The 20,901-nt window shown below is 36.0% G+C and overlaps 1 protein-coding gene across 3 annotated transcripts in view; it reads left to right on the top strand.

The window, feature by feature from the left end:
• LOC127979501 (glutamate receptor ionotropic, kainate 5) overlaps nucleotides 1-20,901 on the top strand; it is an 84,811-nt gene that overhangs the window by 22,419 nt on the left and 41,491 nt on the right. For all 3 annotated transcript variants that reach the window (XM_052585009.1, XM_052585010.1, XM_052585008.1), the window contains exons 4-5: nucleotides 19,335-19,508; nucleotides 20,522-20,686. In XM_052585009.1, the coding sequence (XP_052440969.1) occupies nucleotides 19,385-19,508; nucleotides 20,522-20,686 (289 nt within the window). In that variant the 5' untranslated portion in view covers nucleotides 19,335-19,384. The remainder of the gene's footprint in view (nucleotides 1-19,334; nucleotides 19,509-20,521; nucleotides 20,687-20,901) is intronic.

The raw sequence follows: 20,901 nt of genomic DNA, 5'->3' as shown, positions 1-20,901 counted from the left end.
AGAGCAAAGCCATCATCTACATCCCCACCGTCTGAACCCACAGATGAGGCTCCTGCAAAACACACTAGAAAAGGAATTGCTGTTATAATTAGCAGAGCTATAGAAATAGATCCAACTCAAATGAAAATTGTCATCATTTACTCACTCTCATGTTGACCAAACTTTTTTGGAGAAGTAAGCAGAATGTGCATGCTGCCTTTTTTTTTTTTTTTTTTTAACCATAAAGTAGTCCATATGAATTTTGCACAACATTCTAAGTCTTATAAAGCCATAGGACAACTTTGCTCATGAAAAGGATGAAAATGTTATTTTGTTTAAAGAAAATGCACTGTGGCTCTCAAAACTCATTCTAATTTAAATATAGCAAAACAGCATGCGTTGTGCCAGGTTTGATGTCACCAATCACAACATGTCTGTATGAATATGCGAACCTGCAAATGAGATTTGCTAAAGGTGGGAAGCTTTTAGCTTGTTTGTCAAATAAAGCCTTCATGACTTCAGAAAACTTGAAATATGTTGTACTTTAAGTTGTTGTTTTTGTTCCAAGCTTGATATAGCACCTGTGCCAATTAACCTGTGCATCATAGACTGAAGTACACTGCAGTTCAAAAGTTTGGTAGTTGCTAACATTATATTTATATTATATCTCTTATGTTTATCACGGCTGGATTTATTTGAGTAAACAATACAGTAAAACAGTAATATTGAGAAATATTATTCAAATTTGACAAATGTTTTAAAGTAACTTTTTTTAATGAAGCAGTAATTCCTCCAGTCTTCAACAATCCTTTATAAATTATTATAATATGCTAATTTGGTGCTCAAAAAATATTTCTTATTATAATCAATGTCGACAACAGTTGTGCTGGTTAATTTTTGTGAAAAAAAAAAAAACGTTTTTCATGATAATTTGATCAATAGAACTTTCAAAAGAACAGCTTTTATTTTAAATAGGTTTATTTTTTAAACACAATAAAACTCTTAACTGTCACTTTTAATCAGCTGAATGTATCCTTTCTGTATAAAAGTATTAACTTTAAAATAAAAAAAGCACACTGACCTCAGATCACGGCAGTGTACAGGTGTGGAAGAACATGAGGACGAGTAAATGAGAACTGAACTCAAGCGTTCATCTTTAAGCGTTACTTCCTCTTTCCATGAGTCTGAATATCTAAATTCAAAAAGAAGAGAATCGAGTCATCTTAGTGTGTAATTATACTACAGCAGTCTGTGTGAGAGTCCAAAGTTATTCTGCATTTATTCTACTCATCACTGGATCAAAATAGATCCACTCATGCCGCAACTGGGCCAGATATTTAATGTGTTTCTTCCTATATGTGTGTAGTAGCATTTCTGTCTTTGACGTTCTTGGCATTTTTGTCACATATAGGCTGTACTGAAGTGAACTAGAAACCTAGACGGCATTTTTAAACATTCCAAGATGCCCAAAAATACCATCTAGGGAGACAGCTCACTAGGTTTGAACCGCAGCCATATATTCTTGGAGAACAAGGCTTTGCTGCAGCACTCGGATTAGCAGAGGTGTTGCGGTGTGGAACCGTGTGTTGGAGGAAGATCCATGTTTGGGTGTCCTTATTTATTGATCCATTTGCTTTAGCTCTCTGGCTGCTCGGCCTGTGTAAGTGTATTAAAGAGAGTTAGAGAGAGAGAGAGAGAGGTTGGTCTTCAGCCAATGCAGGTCTGTACTACAGAAGTGTCCTACTTTATGCCTGATTTGACAAAAGGTGTCGCATGGGAGTATATTTTTGCAGCCATGTATTTCTGTGCGTGCATGTACATCTGTGTGTGTGTGTGTGTGTGTTCAACACAGAATCTCAATGAGCTGTCTGCCTCCCGCCTCTGCTGCTGTGTGTCTGTGATTCAGCACTTCTCACAAACCTCCGTCCGCACACATACACATGCTTCCCGCATCCCGGCAAAGACCGTCCCTGGGGACGTCTTCCAAGGACCCCCTCCCTGTTTGATCAGAGGTGCGTAATACAGATCCTGCCAGAACAGTAGACACAGCACGGAGGCCAGATCCTCGCAGAAGAATAAGATCATGAGACAAAGAAGCATGCAGTGACCCTTTCAGTGTCTAATGCATTGACGTGCGTTTTAAAGTGTTACACAAGAGAACAAAAAAAAACGAGTTTCACACGTTTGGTGCAGATCCCTGCTCAAATGACCGAAAAGTTTAATTGTAGGGCTTGACATTAAGCTTTTATAGGTACTTGTCTTTTATGTATCAAGAGAGATTGAATCTGTATTTTTTTGGTGTTTGTCCAGGACAAGTGGATTAGTTTAAAAGTAGTTTTCTGGATTTAGTGCAAGTTAAGTGTTTAAGGGATAATCGTGATTACCACAGAAATGAGACTTTCATTCTGACTTTGAAAAGGGACAATTAAAGTAATTATTTTTAAGGCCTTTCATTGAATTCCAGTTACTGTACATGTTACACTGTTATATATTTTTTATTTATTTTAATCGTTATTTGAACTTTTAACTATAAAGTTGTCAAAATTGTAAGGTGAACTATTTTTCTAGGAGGATGAACATAATCCTTGCAAATCTTCAAGTCTGAAAAAGCCTCTAACGCTCACCGAGGATGCATTTATTTGATAAAAAATTCAGTATAAACTGTAATTATGTGAATTATTCATACAATTTAAAATAACTGTTTTCTATTTGAATAGATTTTAAAACGTAATTTATTCTTGTCATGCAATGCTGAATTTTCATTCTTCACTGTCACCTGATCCTTCAGAAATCATTCTAATATGCTGATCAAATGAACATTTCTTATTATTATATTTGTTGAAAAAACTTGTGCTACATAATATATATATATTTTTTCAAAATGTTTTAAATCACAACGTTTTAAATCACATCCCTTCATGTTGCCTTTGCACATGTCATGCAAAATGAATCTGGTTTGCCAGCATTAATAGTTTTACGTAGTCATGATCAAACTGAAGGACTGGATTTAATGCTACACAGACAGTCAGTAAGGCTAGTAAGCAATTTTACATCACGTTAGCACATATAATGTTTAAGCCTTGTTGCATTTCTGTTAAAACGGTGTGTTTAAAAGATTTTATGTCCATGTGCATCTTTTCCAACAGCAAAATAGAGCGACAGATAGAAGAATAGTTTGAGAGAAGTTCTTTTAATTCTGTCCCAGTGTGTGATTTAGAATTGATTGCAGGGACTTCAGTGGCTTTTATTTAACCAATCTCAGTGTTTAAGCAGATTGAAGTGATCTGACAGTCTGTGCATTATACGTCTGACTGACGGACAGCTAAACTAATTGCATCATGGCAGTAAGTCTAATAAGGATTCTCAATCACTGTTCCTTCGAGACACCAGCCCACGAGACATTTCACTGCGAGAACTCTGAATGCATCCGCTTGCATAATCTTGCAGCAGAAGCCTGACCTGTGATCAGTCATGATTAACCCCTGCAGACAAACACCAGTGCATTGAGGATGTTGAAGGCCACTCTTGTCTGTATTCACTCTCTAAGTTCTACAGTCTCATATAATGGCTCTTTGTTGTACAGCAAGGGTATCCAATTCAAAACACATTTTCCATCCTTCTTTGCACACCGCAGCCAGACACCACAAGCCATAATCAAACAACACGGCCCATCTCTACATTATCATTCACCAGGAATCAATCTTTTTTTCTATTTTCTAGGAACATAAGCTACCTAAGCTGTAAAGCAGTGGGTGTAGCTTTCCATCCTCCCTCTTTGCTTTTCTTTAGGGATATCTGGTGATTTTGGAAAGGGAAAAAAAATGTTTGTGGCTCACTTACAAATCACACTGAGAAGACATAAAGATTGAAAAGTTCACTTCAAACACTGGGTGTTCAATCACCCTCTCTTGCAATATGCACTTGCTCAAGAGTAATAAAACAGCGTAGTTCTGATGTACTCGCTCCAAGTAATGACTCATTATAACTGTGTAGTCAACAAAGAGAGTTGTGATGCTAGCCTAGAGTACACTGTATTAATATAATTCAATACACAAAGGCCCTAAGAATACATTTAAGTACCACTTCATGATTGAATATCAAAATTAATGGCATTTAAAAATACAAACACATTTTATGTATACAAAAAAAAAAAGATGTAAAAAAAAATGGATTTGTTTTAAAAATTATACTTTTTTTTCTGAATTAAGACCAACATTTTTAAACTACATTAGTGGATATATAAAGTTTTTTGGTCTTAAAGCTGCAGTAGGTAACTTTTGTAAAAATATATTTTTTACATATTTGTTAAACCTGTAATTATGTCCTGACAGTAGAATATGAGACAGATAATCTGTGAAAAAAATCAAGCTCCTCTGGCTCCTCCCAGTGTCCTATTGCCATTTGCAGAAATACACCGCTCCCGGTAAAAAATAACCAATCAGAGCTGCGGCCCGTAACTTTGTTTGTGTTCAAAATGTAGAAAAATGTATAAATAGCGAGTACACCATGAATCCATTTTCCAAACCGTGTTTTTAGCTTGTCCTGAATCACTAGGGTGCACCTATAATAAGTGTTTATATTCGGACTATTTTAGATTGCTTCGGGGATACCGCGGCGGAGTAACCCAGTACCTTTGTGATTCTTCATAGACATAAACAGAGAGAAGTAGTTCCGGCTACGATGTTCTTCCGCAAGACGCAAGCAGTTCTGTTTATTAACCGCTAGAGCGTCAAAAGTTACCTACCGCAGCTTTAAATTCAGTCTGACTTAAAATTTTCCAATACATTTAGGGCCACTGTATGCAAAGAATTAAATTTAATCATTTAGTGTTATGCAGCTAAATCATTTGCATGCACAAACATACCATAAATAACATTTATGTTTTAGCATGATTTTTAAGCATATTTCATGAGTTAAATATATACTGAGGCAGAGTATAAAAAACTAAAATGAAATATTTGAAAAGGAACCCAGTACTTTGAGGCTGAAAACATTGAAATAATAAAATGGTCGGCCCAGAATCCTGATCTAAAACCGACTGAAATTATCTGGAAAATCGTTATGGCTGAGAAACCTGCTAAAGTCATCAAACTGTGGAAGAGACTGGAAGAAGTGTGCACCAAGATCACACGAGAGCAGTATGAGATACACATACACACACACACACACACACACACACATTTTTCTAACAATTCTCTATTGCGACCAAATATTTAAGGCGAAAAGAACTGATTTCAGCTGATTTAAAATAACCGTCTTTCATTACGCATTAGAAGAGATTCATTGTCACATTAAGAACTTCCTTAAGACCTCGATCTGATGGATGTCTATGGTAAACCAGGTTGGCCATACGTCTGTATCACTTGTTCTGACTAAGCAGTGTACAGAATGAGTCATTTGCCTCCTTGGCTTAAGGCATTAGCTAATTAGACAGATCAAATGTTGTGCTGCATGGGTGGAATGAATAATATGCAGAACCCTTTGCCCTTACAGGACTCCGTTTAGTCGCCATATTTTAAGATATAAAACATCTTGGGGTCGTTTGTGTCAGCCAGGAGGTTCAAATTAGCATAAATTATTTCAGGAAAAAAAGCATCTGGTAAGTGATAATGTTAGCTTTAAAGTCGACATGCTGCTGCATTCACAACACATTCACCCAGTGACATGTATTAAGACAGGCAATAAGGTTAGTTTTGATTTCATGTTGTCTGTAATGATTCTGAGCAGACGGTTATACTGGAAGTGGCTATCAAAACCACATCAGGTACTATGAATGTCTGAAAACTGACCTCATCTTTCTGTGGAGACTGAGCATAGCGGAAAAAATGCTTCACTCATATTTATCGCAAGCATCACTGGTTAAGCTGAATTTGAGGCTTTGTGCTGCCACTGCAGCATTTTAAAACTCTCAGTATTTTCTACTCCTATGCATTTATAATGGAGGTTTTGCTTTGGATGGAGAAATATCACCTACATAATATTCATGCTATAAAATAATAATGAAAAAAATATAAAATAATAAATGATAATAATAATAACAATAAAAAAAACTCTCTCTGTGTGTTAGTGCATGCTAGAAGATGTTTTATGCCACATTTTTAGTGCTAGCGACTGACATTTAGAGTAAAAGCCTCAGGGACACATGCATTGATCAGTATATTAACCCTCTTTAACCTCTCTGCTGAAGGCACATGCAGGTGGGTGCTCAAAAGCTGCTATTCTTCTAATGGTCAGACGTAACAGGTGATTAGGAGCACTATGGTACATCAGGTGAGGCAGCGTTCACGTTGCTACTGGAGACAGGATGACTGTGAGTTAGCATGAAGAAGTCAGTCATTTACTCAAGAGTAAAAACTCTTGAAGTATGTGCCAAAAGGGATGGCAATAGTTTGGCCCTTTTAAATTTGACTGAAAAAAGCATTTGTTTTTTTGTTTTATAATATTTGTAATTTTATTTAAACAAATCTGCAATTTTGGATATATATATATATATATATATATATATATATATATATATATATATATGCTAGTTGCAATGTGTCCTTGGATTGCTCAATATTAAGATGCCTAATGAAAAAAAAAAAAAAAAACAATAACAGCAATAATCAGTTGATTATTTTGCTTCTATAAATAAAGTGCTGGGTAATAAACAATTATAATTAGGCAGTGGCTATAAACACTTGCAATTGTTAATATGTTTCTTGCAATTATCCACTGCCTAATTATAATTGTTATAACACTATTTACACTAAGTGTAAAGAGTCATTAGATGCTATTTACACTAAGTGAAAAAAGCATATTTTCTTAGCGATAGATGCTGTCTTTACCAAGGGGAAATAGCGATGGGTTATATTTACATTGATGATTATATGATATTTTCCTCTTTAATGTTGAAAGGGGAAAATGTAAAAAAAAAAAAAAAAAAATCTGAACAATTTAATACAAATGAATGTCTCATGAAATGATCAGAATAAAAAAAAAAAAAAGAGGAGTCATATGGAGCTTGAACTGAGGCAAATTATCTCTCTACAAATTAAAGACTGTAAAACAACATTTATTGTTTGTATGTTATCATAAAATTGACAGACGGCTGAGACTTTGTGGTAACAAAGCACAAAGCTGTGATTATTGGGTGGCTTGCGTGCTAAAAATAAGGAATGGACTTGAAAACCTGAAACATAATTTCCAAGCATTAGTCATGACCCTAAATAAATACTCACGATTCACATAATGTTATTTACTTCAGAAAAATCAACAATAGGGTCTAAGTTAAGTTAACCGAGTTGGAGCCCATAACGTTTGGGGGGCCTGTACCATTTTTTTTTGCATTTGGGCCGAGTCTGACTTGTTATGCCACTGCTTTACAGCAATTACACCGTGGTTAAGGCTGTCAGGTATGATGCAACAGCCCTTAACACTGCCGTTAGGCGTTATGATGGCATAGGCAATGTGTTGAAAGACACAGATGTTCATAGAATAATTTAATGCATTATTAAAAATTGTCAAGACAATAAACAATTCTCCCTCTAAGTAATACATTTCATTATCTGCAGAAAGTTGCCAATCAAACATCATTCTCTGAAACCCATGTGTTTAGTTGATCAACTCTACGACTTAAAAATGGGGCTCATCCAATCAGATTTTAGAGCCGAAACTTTGCAATTAGCTATAAGGCCTTCATCACAGCGGAGACTAATAAAGGCATAGTCAATTATGCAGCTCGCCTCTGGAGCACACAAAGCGATTTTCTGAAGAGCAGAAACATTTAGATAAGTACAGTGTGAAAGGAAGAAGGGTTTGACTTCAGGCGTGTATGAAGCTCGTCAGCACCACTGTCAAAGTGACAAGTGAAAATAGCTGTGCAGGACAGGCTAGATACAGCGCAGACAATTTTCAAAAGAACTGCACTGATTGCCTGGCAGTTTATCGCTTATTGGTGCAGTGCTCAGAAATCACAGAGTAGACGCACGAAATGCTCCAATCCTCAATGCATTATTTATTTACAGCACTTACCGTCGATATTTTACTCAAATGTTTTTGTTTTTTTAAACAGTCAGAGAAGACCCAATCCAATTGCCGAACAAGCTAATCTAAATACTAACCAGAGGCATTTGTTTAGGTTTGAAAGTGTAGCGGGTTCAGGGAGGTGAGAGAGATGTATGCCACACAGACACAGGCGGCTCGTTAAGGCTAAAGTTATCAGCAGGCAGCATCGGACCTCAACACCACCTGCTCCCAAGAAACACCGGGAAGCAGCATCGACAGTGTCTCGCCTGGCCTGTATGACCTCCTCCTGTCACTGTCTCCCCCCAGAGCACCCTCTTCACACCTTTAACACCATACTGAGAGAGAGAGAGAAAACAACTGGGGAATGGTACAGGTGAAAGGACTGAGAGCCTGATGTTAGTCAGTCCAACAGCAGTTTTGGTCTCAAAGAGGCTATACAGATGCACAGATTTGTACCGATATGTACTGAATTTAGCAAGGTGCTGGGGTGGACTATGCCACAAAATTCTTCCTCACATGCTTCCAGCGTTGACGTTTTTAAGTATAATTTTAGTGCAGTGTTCAAATTGTTATTCTGCTCTTTTCTGAGTGGTTGAAAGAGCTTTACGGATGGGCAATTTCTCCTTTTTAATCCACATCTGTGATTCATCCATCCAGAGGTACCTTTTATATATATATATATATATATATATATATATATATATATAAAATGGTCACCAAATTGGCTTTTTTTTCTTAATCACAAGTTACTAAAGTACTTAAAATTACTGCTGTGTAATAGCTGTTTTCTATTTAAATATGGATTAAAGGTAATATTATTCCTATGATGGCAAAGCTGTATTTTCAGCATCATTACTCCAGTCTTCAGTGTCACATGATCTTCAGAAATCGTTCTAATATGCTGATTTACTGCTCAAGAAACATATTAATATTATGCTGATTTTTAACTGTGGTACATCATATTTCTTTGAATAGAACATAGTGGTGGTGTTGTTGTTTTTATCAATTTTACTATCACTTTTAATCAGTTGACGAATAAAACATCCTCGCCGTTCCACAAAAATTAACCAAATAATTTTTTTAAATTAAAAGTCTTTCTGCACCCACAATTTTTTTTTCATATTTTTTTTTAGTGCGTGTGTGTGTTTGTGTGTGTGTGTTGGGGGTGGGGGGTAAAAAAATACTAGGGCTGCATAAAAATAATATTAAATTCCAGTGATTTTGATGAGAGCAGACAAGAGCAAAGGAAAAGATGATATGTTAGTACTGATAAAAAAAAAAATGCAAAAACAATATACCAGCTCAATACTACCTTTATTTCTTTTTGTATACTTTTTCTATACAGAGTATATATATATATATATATATATATATATATATATATATATATATATATATATATATATATATATATATATATATATATGTGTATATATATATACACATATATATATGTATATATATATATACACACACACACACACACACACACACACACATACATATATATATATATATATATATATATATATATATATATATATATATATATATATATATATATATATATATATATATATATATATATATATATATATGTGTGTGTGTATGTTTAAGGCTAGGTTCTCAGATCCTCGACTGTGATAAACTTCCCTTTTTTTGATGTAATAAGGTTTCACTGCTTAAACCTCCAGACAGATTCCAATATTAAGAAGAGGAAATGTTCTCTTATATATGTATGTATGTGTATATATATATATATATATATATATATATATATATATATCCCATCTGTTCTAGAGGTTTCACAGCAGAAAAACCCGAGCTCAGCAGGTGCCCTACTGTCCTTTGGAGTTCTCACTAAAAGGTCCGAGGAGGATTATCTAACCGTGTGAGTAAGAATGAATATGAGAACGAATAGCAACCTTTCTTACTAACACAATTTCTTTTCCTTGATGTTAGAAACACCTGAACACATCAGCGTCACTGGTCAATCGATGGAGTCTTTCAAGCATGTCCTTCACTTCCACTGGCTGATACCATAGTATTACTCAACCACAAGTATAGTACCAGGATGGAGGTAGTAGAGGTGTTCACATGATGAACAGACCATGGAATCCATTGCTTTCCACACCTATTAAAAATAAAAACATTTATAGGTAGATTTAACAGAGCTTGCAATGAAAACACCTCTTGGAAATGTAGTAATTTTTTTTCTCAAAGCTAGTAATCTGTCTTAATGTCGCCACCTTGGCTTTACGTTTTGTAATCTGGCTTTATGTTTGGAATCTGGCTTTGTTACCTGGCACCCCCTGATACATGTGTAATCCACAATCATGCCGCTTATCTAGCGTTTGTGTCATAATCTCGAATCCTACACCTGCAGTCTTGGCAGTGTGCCTGCTAAGAGCTAGTGCATCTGTAGCGTGCTATCATTACCATCTGTTTCTATTGACTTCAGAAAGTTGAGTCATCAGACGAGATCGGCCATGCTTAGGGTGGTATAGGGTTGATATGAAGGGAATGTTTACAACACATCCCGCTGTGGCAAACCGTCTGATTACCCACAAAAACACGCAACCATTTACGTCAACTAATATCCCCAGTTCTGATTAACAGCCAATTCTCAAGTTTACCACTACACATGATCTACACAGCAGACAATTTATACAATTTATAACAAAATGATTAAAACATATACCTGCAAAATTAAAATACTGGCTTTCTGATAGGTTTTTCAGTGGCTGATGTTGATAATGAAGTCAAGACAGCAGGATGACCAATATGTAAGTAACTTAAAGGGGTCGTTCACACAAAAATTTAATTCTGTAATAATTTGCTCACATTAGGTGTTTTTGCACTGCGTAGTTCTAGGAAGTAACCGACATGGGGGTTCCTAGTGAACCGATTTGTTCCCTCTGGGGCATTTTCCTGCTTGCATTAGCACTGGCAGCAGGAACTACTTTTATTTTGGTAACGATTTATTTTGGACCAGTTCTCACGATTAACTAGTTGCTTACTAGCATGCATATTAATAGCATATTTTCTGTTTAAAAAGCACATACTAATGCCTCATTCAGCATGACCATTTTTTAGATCATACCTAAACTTAACAATTAACTTACTAACTATGAATAAGCAGCAAATTAGGAGTTTATTTAGGGAAAACTCTTAGTTAATTGTGAATATGTGTTGTTTAAAAGCATTACCTTTATTATTATTATTATCAGTTATTAGCTGAATAAATGAATACAAAACAACTGATATTGAACATGAATACATGTATGGGAAAAAAAAAACACATGAACAGATGCAATGAAAACGATGCAGTCAAGTTCCAGTGAAATATCTTTACAATCATTTATGATGCTTTAAAGTTCATCCTTATGTGTGTACTGTGAATAGCAGTTTCTCTCTGCAAATTATGAGGCTGTGGGATGTGACCAACACACAAATCTGTTTAAGGTTACAATGTGTCTCTTCTGTGTGTTTAAAAACAATCATGTATGTATAATGCATGTATAAAAGCACCAAGTAGCATGAGCCCTTCATAACAGTAAAATTAAAAAGTGTTATGTTAAAAAAGACATGATTGGTAGGAAACCAGTTACAAGTCTAAAGTTAAAATGTATAGAAATTTTAAGAATTAAATCATTTACCTGTTGAGTCTGCGTTGACCGTGTGCAGGTGGAAAGATGAGTCCCAGAAAATCAGTCACAAAAAGCCATCTTTTTTGTGGAGTGTTGTCTATTAATAAGACATATTGCTGACAATTTCTTTTCTAGTTTTCAATTTAATCTCTTATGTTGCCATCTTGTCAGCAGGTTTGCCTCTGGAAAAAGTAGCTTGCAATGCCAAAGCCATGGGTTTAATTCTCAAACAAACTGATAAAACGCACGCTTTGAGTGCAGTTAAGTCGATTTGGATAAAAGTGCCTGCCAAATGCATGAATGTAATTACATTTTATCTGTTTTCTCTCCTGATTAATGTACTCTGTCACTCTGATAATGGCCATATATTTACCTAACTACAGGTTCAACAACATTAATTGCAAGCTAGATAGAGTCGATTGCAGTTGTAAAAATTGCCTGTTTCAGTATCTGGAAGAGAAGGGGAAACTATCTCTATCTATTTTGTGTTTTACAGATGACTCCAAAGCTCGACTTTAAAAGGACATTTGTGTGTCATAATTGCAGCAACAATGATTAAATGCGCAGCTGGCATTTTGCAGCAACATTTGACTGTTTTGGCAAATTGAATCCTCGCAGGAAGCAAAGGGAGGACATTACTGCTAAGTGGGAGGTTGAATGCTTTTCTTTCTTGTCTCCTCTGCTAAATTTTGTCCCATCAGCCTCCTCCTGACTTTCTCAAATGAGGGAGGCCGCTCATTTAAAAACTTGAAACGGGGGCTCCCCGTTCTAATTTTTAATCATCGGTCCACCTCGGGGATTATTAATTGTTTGAGAGGAGAAGCTAGCCGGAGGAGCAATTTCTAGAAATAAAGGAGCAAAATAACAAGTTGGACATGCTTTAATGCTATCCATAAATGCTTTCAGCACTATCAGAGACGAGCTATATTGTCTAATCATGTCATCATTTATGATAGTAGGGTTGAAACATCCCGTTATTTTCCTGAGGGAAAGTTAATTAAAAGAAAAGGATGTCCTTGGCACCCCGGTGGTTGTCGTTCCCAGAACCACTAATTGCCTCTGAATGTAAATATTTAATGTTGAACAGCTCATAAAATGGTATGACAACAACAAGTTTGAACATAGCATCTCACCCTCAAGTGCTTTATGCTGTCTGTTCTTTTGTCTTGGCAAATCCTTGAATACTGTTGTTCCGAAATGTTCCTCCTGCTCACCCTATTCTACCTCATTTTCTGTCTTTTATCATGCTACTGAGATTGTGTGATTCACTGATCAGGTGTGGGGACGTGCCGAAAACATGCAAATTATGTATGAAATGATGGTTTAGTTGGTCTTTGTGGATTTTTGGAGAGGTTTTGAGGGGATTCAGGTGTTTTGAAGAAACATTGGTCCATTTTAGACCACATTTCTGGAAAGTCAGTTACTTGATATTTACTGCAGTATGTGGTTTAGTATTACAGCGTTGAACAGGGACTCAGATATATATATAAAAAGTTGAAATTGTGATATTATAATGGTAGGATGGGGCTGTAGGAATTAAAGTTCTGCCGTATAGTTAAGAGCGAGTCAATTGTTTGTTTTCTCTTGAATTCACATGTATTAAATAAACTTAATTATTGACAAACCGTTACATAGGCTTCAGTCTAGCAGATACTGTACGTGCTGTATTTGCATGACTGGAAATTTGACCGCTGATTGAACTGACTTGTTTTAAAGAGATTTTAATTGCATTTATCGTACGTTATGCTTAATGAGTCTATGCGTACAGTAAGTAATGGCTGCTCTCTTTTAGCACTGTTTAGATCAGCACTAAGTCTGCCCAGGGGTACAAATTTTGCTTTGTATGAATTCCCCATTGCATTTGAATTATTGCACTGTCAGGTTTTTATTTTATTTTCTATATACAGTAAATAACTGTTTGGTTACCAATGTTTTGTTGTGCATTTAAATGCACTCTGTGCTTTATTCTCATCTCTGCTTTCTTTTCTATTCTGTGTACATATAATAATCCAGAATAAATTAAGTTGAAAATCCAAGTGCTTTCTTTTGTACCTGCTTGATGTTTTTGTTGTTAGGAGGTATTTAGTAGTGAAATGCCATTGCATTTAGAAAGTTGTCAGAGCTGTTGCGCAGTGGCTGGTGCACAGTTTGGATGCAGTCTTGAAGCTGAAAACCAAGAATTAATCTTTAAAATTAAGATAATATGAACACAAGATAAAACATCCAGTTAGTTTTAGAGCCTCTGTAGCAGAGGACAGATAGTTGGCTGCATGGGTGTTTATTTTTAGCATCTGGAGGGGGCTTGTTTGTGGGAGATTGCATGGCATGTGTAGCCTTGAGCCAACAATTTGTGAAGGTGACAAGGAAAAGGTCTGGAGAGAAACAGTGCTTGAGAGTGAAGAAGTAGGGTGAAGTCACTGTCATTTTGTGTTGGGACAGATGATGGCTCCTTTCACAACCCAAGATGATGGTCACGAGCTCAAGCCTGAGGCACTGGCTAAATAAGACGCACACCCTGTCTGCACAGACTGCAGAACTCTGCTGAAACATGAGCAGGGTCTAAATCTCTCTCTCCAGGTCTATGACAAACGTATTCTTCGACTTATTCCTCTTATATTCCCATATTTGTTTCTTGATGTTTCTTCTTGTTAAGGTACTCCCCAATTTATTTTCTTTTAATTGCATTGAAATCTGTGCATGAAGACCAAATCAGCAGTTCACAAAAAAAGAATGTATCACTTTTTTTTTTTTTTTACAAAAATATTAAGCAGTATAGCTCTTTTCATCTCATTGGTCGTCCATTTTTTAATGTGAAGCATCAAACCAAAACAACGAGGCAAAGACTTTTTTTTTTAATTACGCTTTTACCTCTTGCTTTTTGCACGTCGGTGTGCACACTCACGAAGCATTAAATGTCAGTGATAATCGCACGTGCGGTGTGAACTAGTCTTCAGGCTTATATTTTTATATCATCCCTTTTGTTCAACAAGCCACCTTAGTCCAGATGACACTGTTTGTTTCTGTTTATTTCTGTCACACGTCCAATCATTTCAAGCTGTTAGCTCTTCTTCTCGCTAGTGTTTTAATGCTTGTTCTGCTGCGTCGTTATGCACCGTTATACACACACACACCTCACCCATCACAAAAAGAGAGCAAAATATATCCCCTGTCTGTGGCTAAATGAGAGGATTATCCCTTCATTATAGCATCCGAGGCAGCACGGATGCCATACCATTGCTGCCTCTGAGGCAAACAAACCTATTTATTTGCCTCAACCTCACAGGATGAGCCGCTTTAATGTCCCGAACACAGAGACGCATTACAGTGAGGATGACAGGCATATTAGGAACACTGTTTTAACATTTGTTTCTTCTTCTAACAGCCTGTGGAGAAGGATCACAGCCAGTTGGCTTGGAGTGGCTGTTCCAAAGTAAATCCGAATGAAACCGCGGGACAGCGTTTGAGGTGTAATGTGAGAATTAGGATATTGGATTTGACAGCATGGGAGCAGTGTCTGGCTCGAATATTTTCCGCGGCCTAGTCGAAAACCTGTCTTCTTCAATACCTGATAATTTTAGTAGTATTATTTAGTTTGAGCCTCTTGGTACTTAGACTCCCAAAAGCTTTAAAAGCACAGTCTTAAGTGCTACCTTTGCCTTCGATCAGAATCCAAGCAAGGTCAGAGCCTTTCGTTCTTCTTAATTTTCAACAAAGCATCTAGAGGCGGCACTAAAATGACTTTTTTTAAGGTCAGGAATAATAGATGTCTGGGATTGCTTATGCTTTTTCACTGGCCTGATGTCAGTCATTTGTCAGACACCCATCTAAGAACAGGATTTGGTTCTAGTCTTATGTTCATTGTTTAAGATGGGTTTCTGAAGCATAAAATACCTTTCAAATGTCATGGAGATTTAATATGAGCTTTCAGGTTATTAAAAAAGGATAAATGCTTTAATAGCAAAGGTGTTTAACAGCAGATTTGATGCTTTTAGTTAATATAGGATGTTTTAATGTTAAAGGTCCACTGAAGTGGCTTGAAATGCACAGCTTTATTCTATTTAGTGACGTAATTTCATCTGAAACAGGAAGACAGGGCAGGGATATATTGAACAGCTCCGCCCCCTTTTTCAAAATAGCCAATAGCATTTCATTTATATCAGCTCAGCTAGAGTCATTGAGCTGGGTGAAGCCACATTTGACAGCTTATGAGAGCCAAATTCTAATAGATTTAACAAATTCATTTTTAATTTAATAGGGACTTTAAAGTGGCTGCAAATAAATGAAGCAAATTCAATCATTCAAAAATTATTTTACTCAGTGTTGCATGTCTATAAGAATTTTTAGGTTTAATTTTAAATTTAAATTGTAACATTGTAAAAACAATTTAACTAACAATTTAAAATGATGATTCAAAATAATAATATAATATATGTGACCTTGTCGGTGAAATCCAGGCTAAAAATAGTCTAAAAATAGAATTATAAAATAACAAGCATCAAAGTTTGTTTTCAAAAATTAATTTCACTATGATTTCAATCTTTGACATGGCCTCAGTCAATATTAAAGATATCAATGTTACATTTTCACAATTTGTTCTTTACCTTGTGAAGTATGATCTTATATAGAAAATAGTACATTTATTTAGCTGGGTTTTCACAGCCACACACGAACACACACACACACACACACACACATATATATATTATCATTGCAGCATTTTTTTTTTTTTTTTTTTTTTTTATACATGTTTTATGTTTTGATTAAAGCTTTTTGTGTATTTTTACTGAATTTTTATTAAAATTTAAATGCTTCTGAATTGAGCTTCTGTGTTTGAAGGCCTGCATCAGCCACACTGAACAGATTATGTGATTCTTCATAATTAAAAAAGGAAAATGACTTCTGGAACCCAGACCACTGGGCCGAGAAGAAGATGGTCACTGTTGAGATTTGTAAAGGTTAACAAGGTGTGAATGTCCATGCATCAGTCTTGGGATGTGTTAAACACATTATATATTGTTATAGAGAGTGAAAGTAGAGCCCCATTGATTAGGTGAGCCTGCAGGCAATTACATTGACTTTTAAATTCAATGCAGGCAGACGGGAAAGCTAACACTTAAATAACTGAAACAGCCAAGAATTTCTGTCCATTCAGCATACTGTCACCTCATGTGGTATTTACTTATGTGTGTTAATGCTTTCTTTTTCTTCCGACCCTCTCCCCTCTCACAATCTCCTTGGGTTTGCTTTCATCTTTCTCTCCACGCTATTTCTGCATATCTCATCCCGGCTGTCTTTCTTCTGTCCTCTCCTCCCTTTTTGGTTCGCTCACTTCATTTTAGTTCCATTCAGGCTTCAATTTGAATGCATTCAAAGGGCCTTATTGGCAGGAAAGATAAACATTTACTTCATGGAGCCAGAGAAGGCCAATACAAGTCAAGCTGTTGACTAAATCAAACACGGGCAGCTTTAGGGATGATGCTCTTGATCTTTAGGTTGACTTATGTCTCTGTTTTGTGCGGCCCATGCATGCACACACACACACACACACACACACAGCAGACCGCAGTCTTTTTGGCTCTATTATGCTGCATTCGTCAAGCGTTCAATCTTTCTCGCTCTCCTCTTTGTCTCCCAAAGCCATTTCTGAGTCTGTTTCTTCTGGCTGCATTCAATTCTCTCAGCATCTCTGTATTCTGTTGTGGATTTTCTTGTGGTGAATTGTTTTTTTATCGCAGCATGCTGTCTTTGCTGAGATTGTGGTACAAATAATCATTATACGTCACTTTGACGGACTAGGTTGTAAAATTTCTGTCTTGGTCTATTTTTGTACATTTTTGATTTCCCTGGTAATTCGTTTATTGTTTCATTCGCATACGTGCTCATTTTTCCGCACATGCATTACACACCTCTTCTGAGATTGCTTTATCTGTGAGCAGCATATGTGAAATATCATGCACATGGTATTTTATTCATGCACAGTAATAATGTATGCCTTATATCAGTCTTGTTTAGTGACCTGATCATATTTGAATAGATTTTTTTATTTATATGCTTGCATACATACACTTTCCTCCTTGCCCGAAAAGTTTTGGAAAACCAGATATAGTAAGGTCATGTTATTCTTCAATAAAATATATAGCATCCCAGAATTACTATGTGAATCAAAGGAAAGTATAGAAACACAATAGCCCAAATGCTTTAATATTTTATCTGTCAAAATGACCATTTTGAATCATCCATCACGGTTTAAAAATGTGGTTTTCGGTTTCCAGTTAACAACCTCAGCAAGTCACTGCAACTGCTGAAAATATGTTTTCAGGTGCTAATAAACAGCAATGTACACTTTGGCAGCAGTCCTGAATATTTTATCGCATCATATCCAAGTCAGCGCTGGGACAAGTTACAGGGATTTTGGTACATCTCTTTTCTTGATGTGTGGATGGGAATATATGGGAATTGTGTGTGTGTGTTAGTAAAGGGCATTGAAAAAGCAGGCATATTATGTTTAAAAGTGGTATGTTTGTGCTACTTGCAAACCAAAATGGTCAACGAGGAAGCCTTTAATAGCTTAAGTGGGTGATGCAACACATGGACAGAGTGCTGTGGACAACAAAGTTAAAACAAAATCAAGGACTATGTTTAGAATGGAATAATAGCTGCCAACTGCAAGGTGTGCATTAAATACTGTTTTTTTTTTAAGTGCATTAGTCAATGCGGTGACTAGCATCTAGTTATCTAGGTTTGTTTTTAATTATTTAATTATTTAATTATATTTTTTATTTAGTAATTTTATTAAAAATGTAAACTAAATATTTTGGTTCATGCATTTGGTCAACCAGGTATTTAACACATACACACAAAAAAGCATGGTGCTATTCTCAACATGCCATATGTTTGTTTTTGGGATGCACAATGTTTAATAATGCATGCTCATTTCCCCAGTTGTTATCTAACACTCACTTATAGTTAGTCTTTAAAGCCAATAATAAAAAAAAAAAAAATATATATATATATATATATATATATATATATATATATATATATATATATATATATGTGTGTGTGTGTATTTATTAATTTATTTTTATTAATTTATAAATATTGGTGTAATTATACATATACATGTATTTTGTGACTGATTCAAAGTGATAGAAATAATCTTGTTTGATCTCACCTTGCTTCATCTGCTCTGTTAAAGAAAAATTAATTTACTCACTATTACATCTTGGATGGCCTGAGTGTGAACCTTTTTGGTGAACTATGTAGTACCTTTAACATATCGAAAGAAATGCTGACACTGCCCTGTTCCCTTTTGTTCTCTCTTTTTGAAAAGCATCAATCAAACAATTAAACAAAAAAAAAAAAAATCATAATACTGTTAATGCAATCTTTAAAAAATCTCAAAACAAATCTACATTTTTCTTATAGTACATTAACAATGGTGTGAGGTCTAAATTATTTGGTAACATTTAACATGACAGTTTAATATTTTAGTATTTGAATATAATTTTTTATAAATATATTATGCATTTAGGCATAATAGAATTTTAATACCAGCCCATTATTAGTTACTGTCTATAACACGAAAACGATCACCTGATTTTCGATATCGGATTTAATAGTGCATCCTTAGTTTCTTTCTTAATTCTGTATGTCAGTGGATGACTTCTCATGCATACTTCCGTACCTGTCCTCCAGGTGGCGGTGCAGGCAGCCAGACGACCTTTCTCCATGAGGAGCAGTGGAAGATGCCGGCTCTGCCAGCGCTGCTGCTGTCGATTCACCTCCTCTTCCTCCTCCTGCTGTTGCTTCTGCTGACCATGGCCCCGTCCTCTCACAGCCAGGCACCTGCTCTCGCAGCCGTCAGGATGGGTGAGTCCGCCACTTCCTGATACAAAACACACAAAATTGCTTCTTTACATCATCTCTTTGTTTCTAGGGTGTGATTTACTGATCCAAGTCAAAACTATGGGAACATCTATTTTATCGTACCCAGCGAAAATAGTACATTGCTGAGAGAATCTCCTTGAAAAGCCACATAATTTGAGGTATCATTCATGTCAGTAGCACAAACTGTGTTGGAGAGGTTAATAGTCAGGGATAATAGTAATAGTACTACTGGACTTCCTCCCATGCAACTGCGGCACTAACCTTTCTACCCATTAGAAGGTCTAATTTTGTCTCAGGTCTTCCAGTGTGAAAAATAAAACTCTTTTTACTTGGAATTAGCAGCGGTAGAGTCTCTTGATAACCCAAATGGTTTTTCTCGTAAGGGAGGCAGCAAGCATCAAAGTGAAGCCCACATTTATAGTGACTACAAAGCTTGTTCTTTATTTAATGTTTTAAACAGATCTTCTGATGTACTGACCTCCCACTAGGCCTCATTTTTATTCAACGAAACACCTGTTATGAAGAACTGAGAGCAAGAAGCGATAATCTCAGAGTTGTGTGTTAGGACCGTTTTGCTTTTATTTTTTGTTGATTTATCAAAAATAATATTAATCCGTTTTGAATCCGTTCAGAGCAGAGTTCAGGCGAAGAACGGCAGTATTATCGGATTCAAGCAGGAGCCTTTTTCAAAGTGGCTTGTACTTGGCTGTTGCTTCACAGCATGTGACTGATTGCTTCAAGCATCAGCATGTTCATCTTGATTATTGCAAACAATAAAGCATCAATTAATCTCTGGCAAGCCTCCAAAGAATATGCACTCAATAGCACAATCTAATCAGTTAAAAATCACAACATGCAAACTTGTTTCTGTTCAATCATGATGAGTAACTTCATCTTTTTGCAATAACAAATGCAACTTCAATCGTCGACATCAGAAAACTCAATTAAATTCCAGAGCGAAAACAAAACGCAGAGCTCTGTCTGTTCCTCTTCAGCTGCTATTTTAGACGATCAGTCAGCGTGTGGACGTGGAGAGCGGTTGGCATTGGCTCTGGCCCGAGAGAACATCAACAGTGTGATGGAGGGCCCATCAAGAGCCCGTGTGGAGGTCGACATCTTTGAGCTGCAGAGAGACTCTCAGTATGAGACTACAGACACAAGTGAGTCCAACAAAACAACTACACACACATACTGATACCCACATTCACAATTTAACTTCTGTAATGTGAAGTATTTTGTGAATGTGAATGAAACCTCAAAAGCTTGAATGAAAATCCAACAATAACAACAACAAATTGTAGGCTGAGACAGGATTTTATTGGAATTTTATTAGATTAATAAAAGTTTTTAGATTAATAAAACATAACTCATTTAC

The sequence above is a fragment of the Carassius gibelio genome, chromosome B19 (assembly GCF_023724105.1).
Source record: "Carassius gibelio isolate Cgi1373 ecotype wild population from Czech Republic chromosome B19, carGib1.2-hapl.c, whole genome shotgun sequence".
NCBI lineage: Eukaryota > Metazoa > Chordata > Actinopteri > Cypriniformes > Cyprinidae > Carassius > Carassius gibelio.
This window is presented reverse-complemented; position numbering and strand designations above follow the sequence as displayed.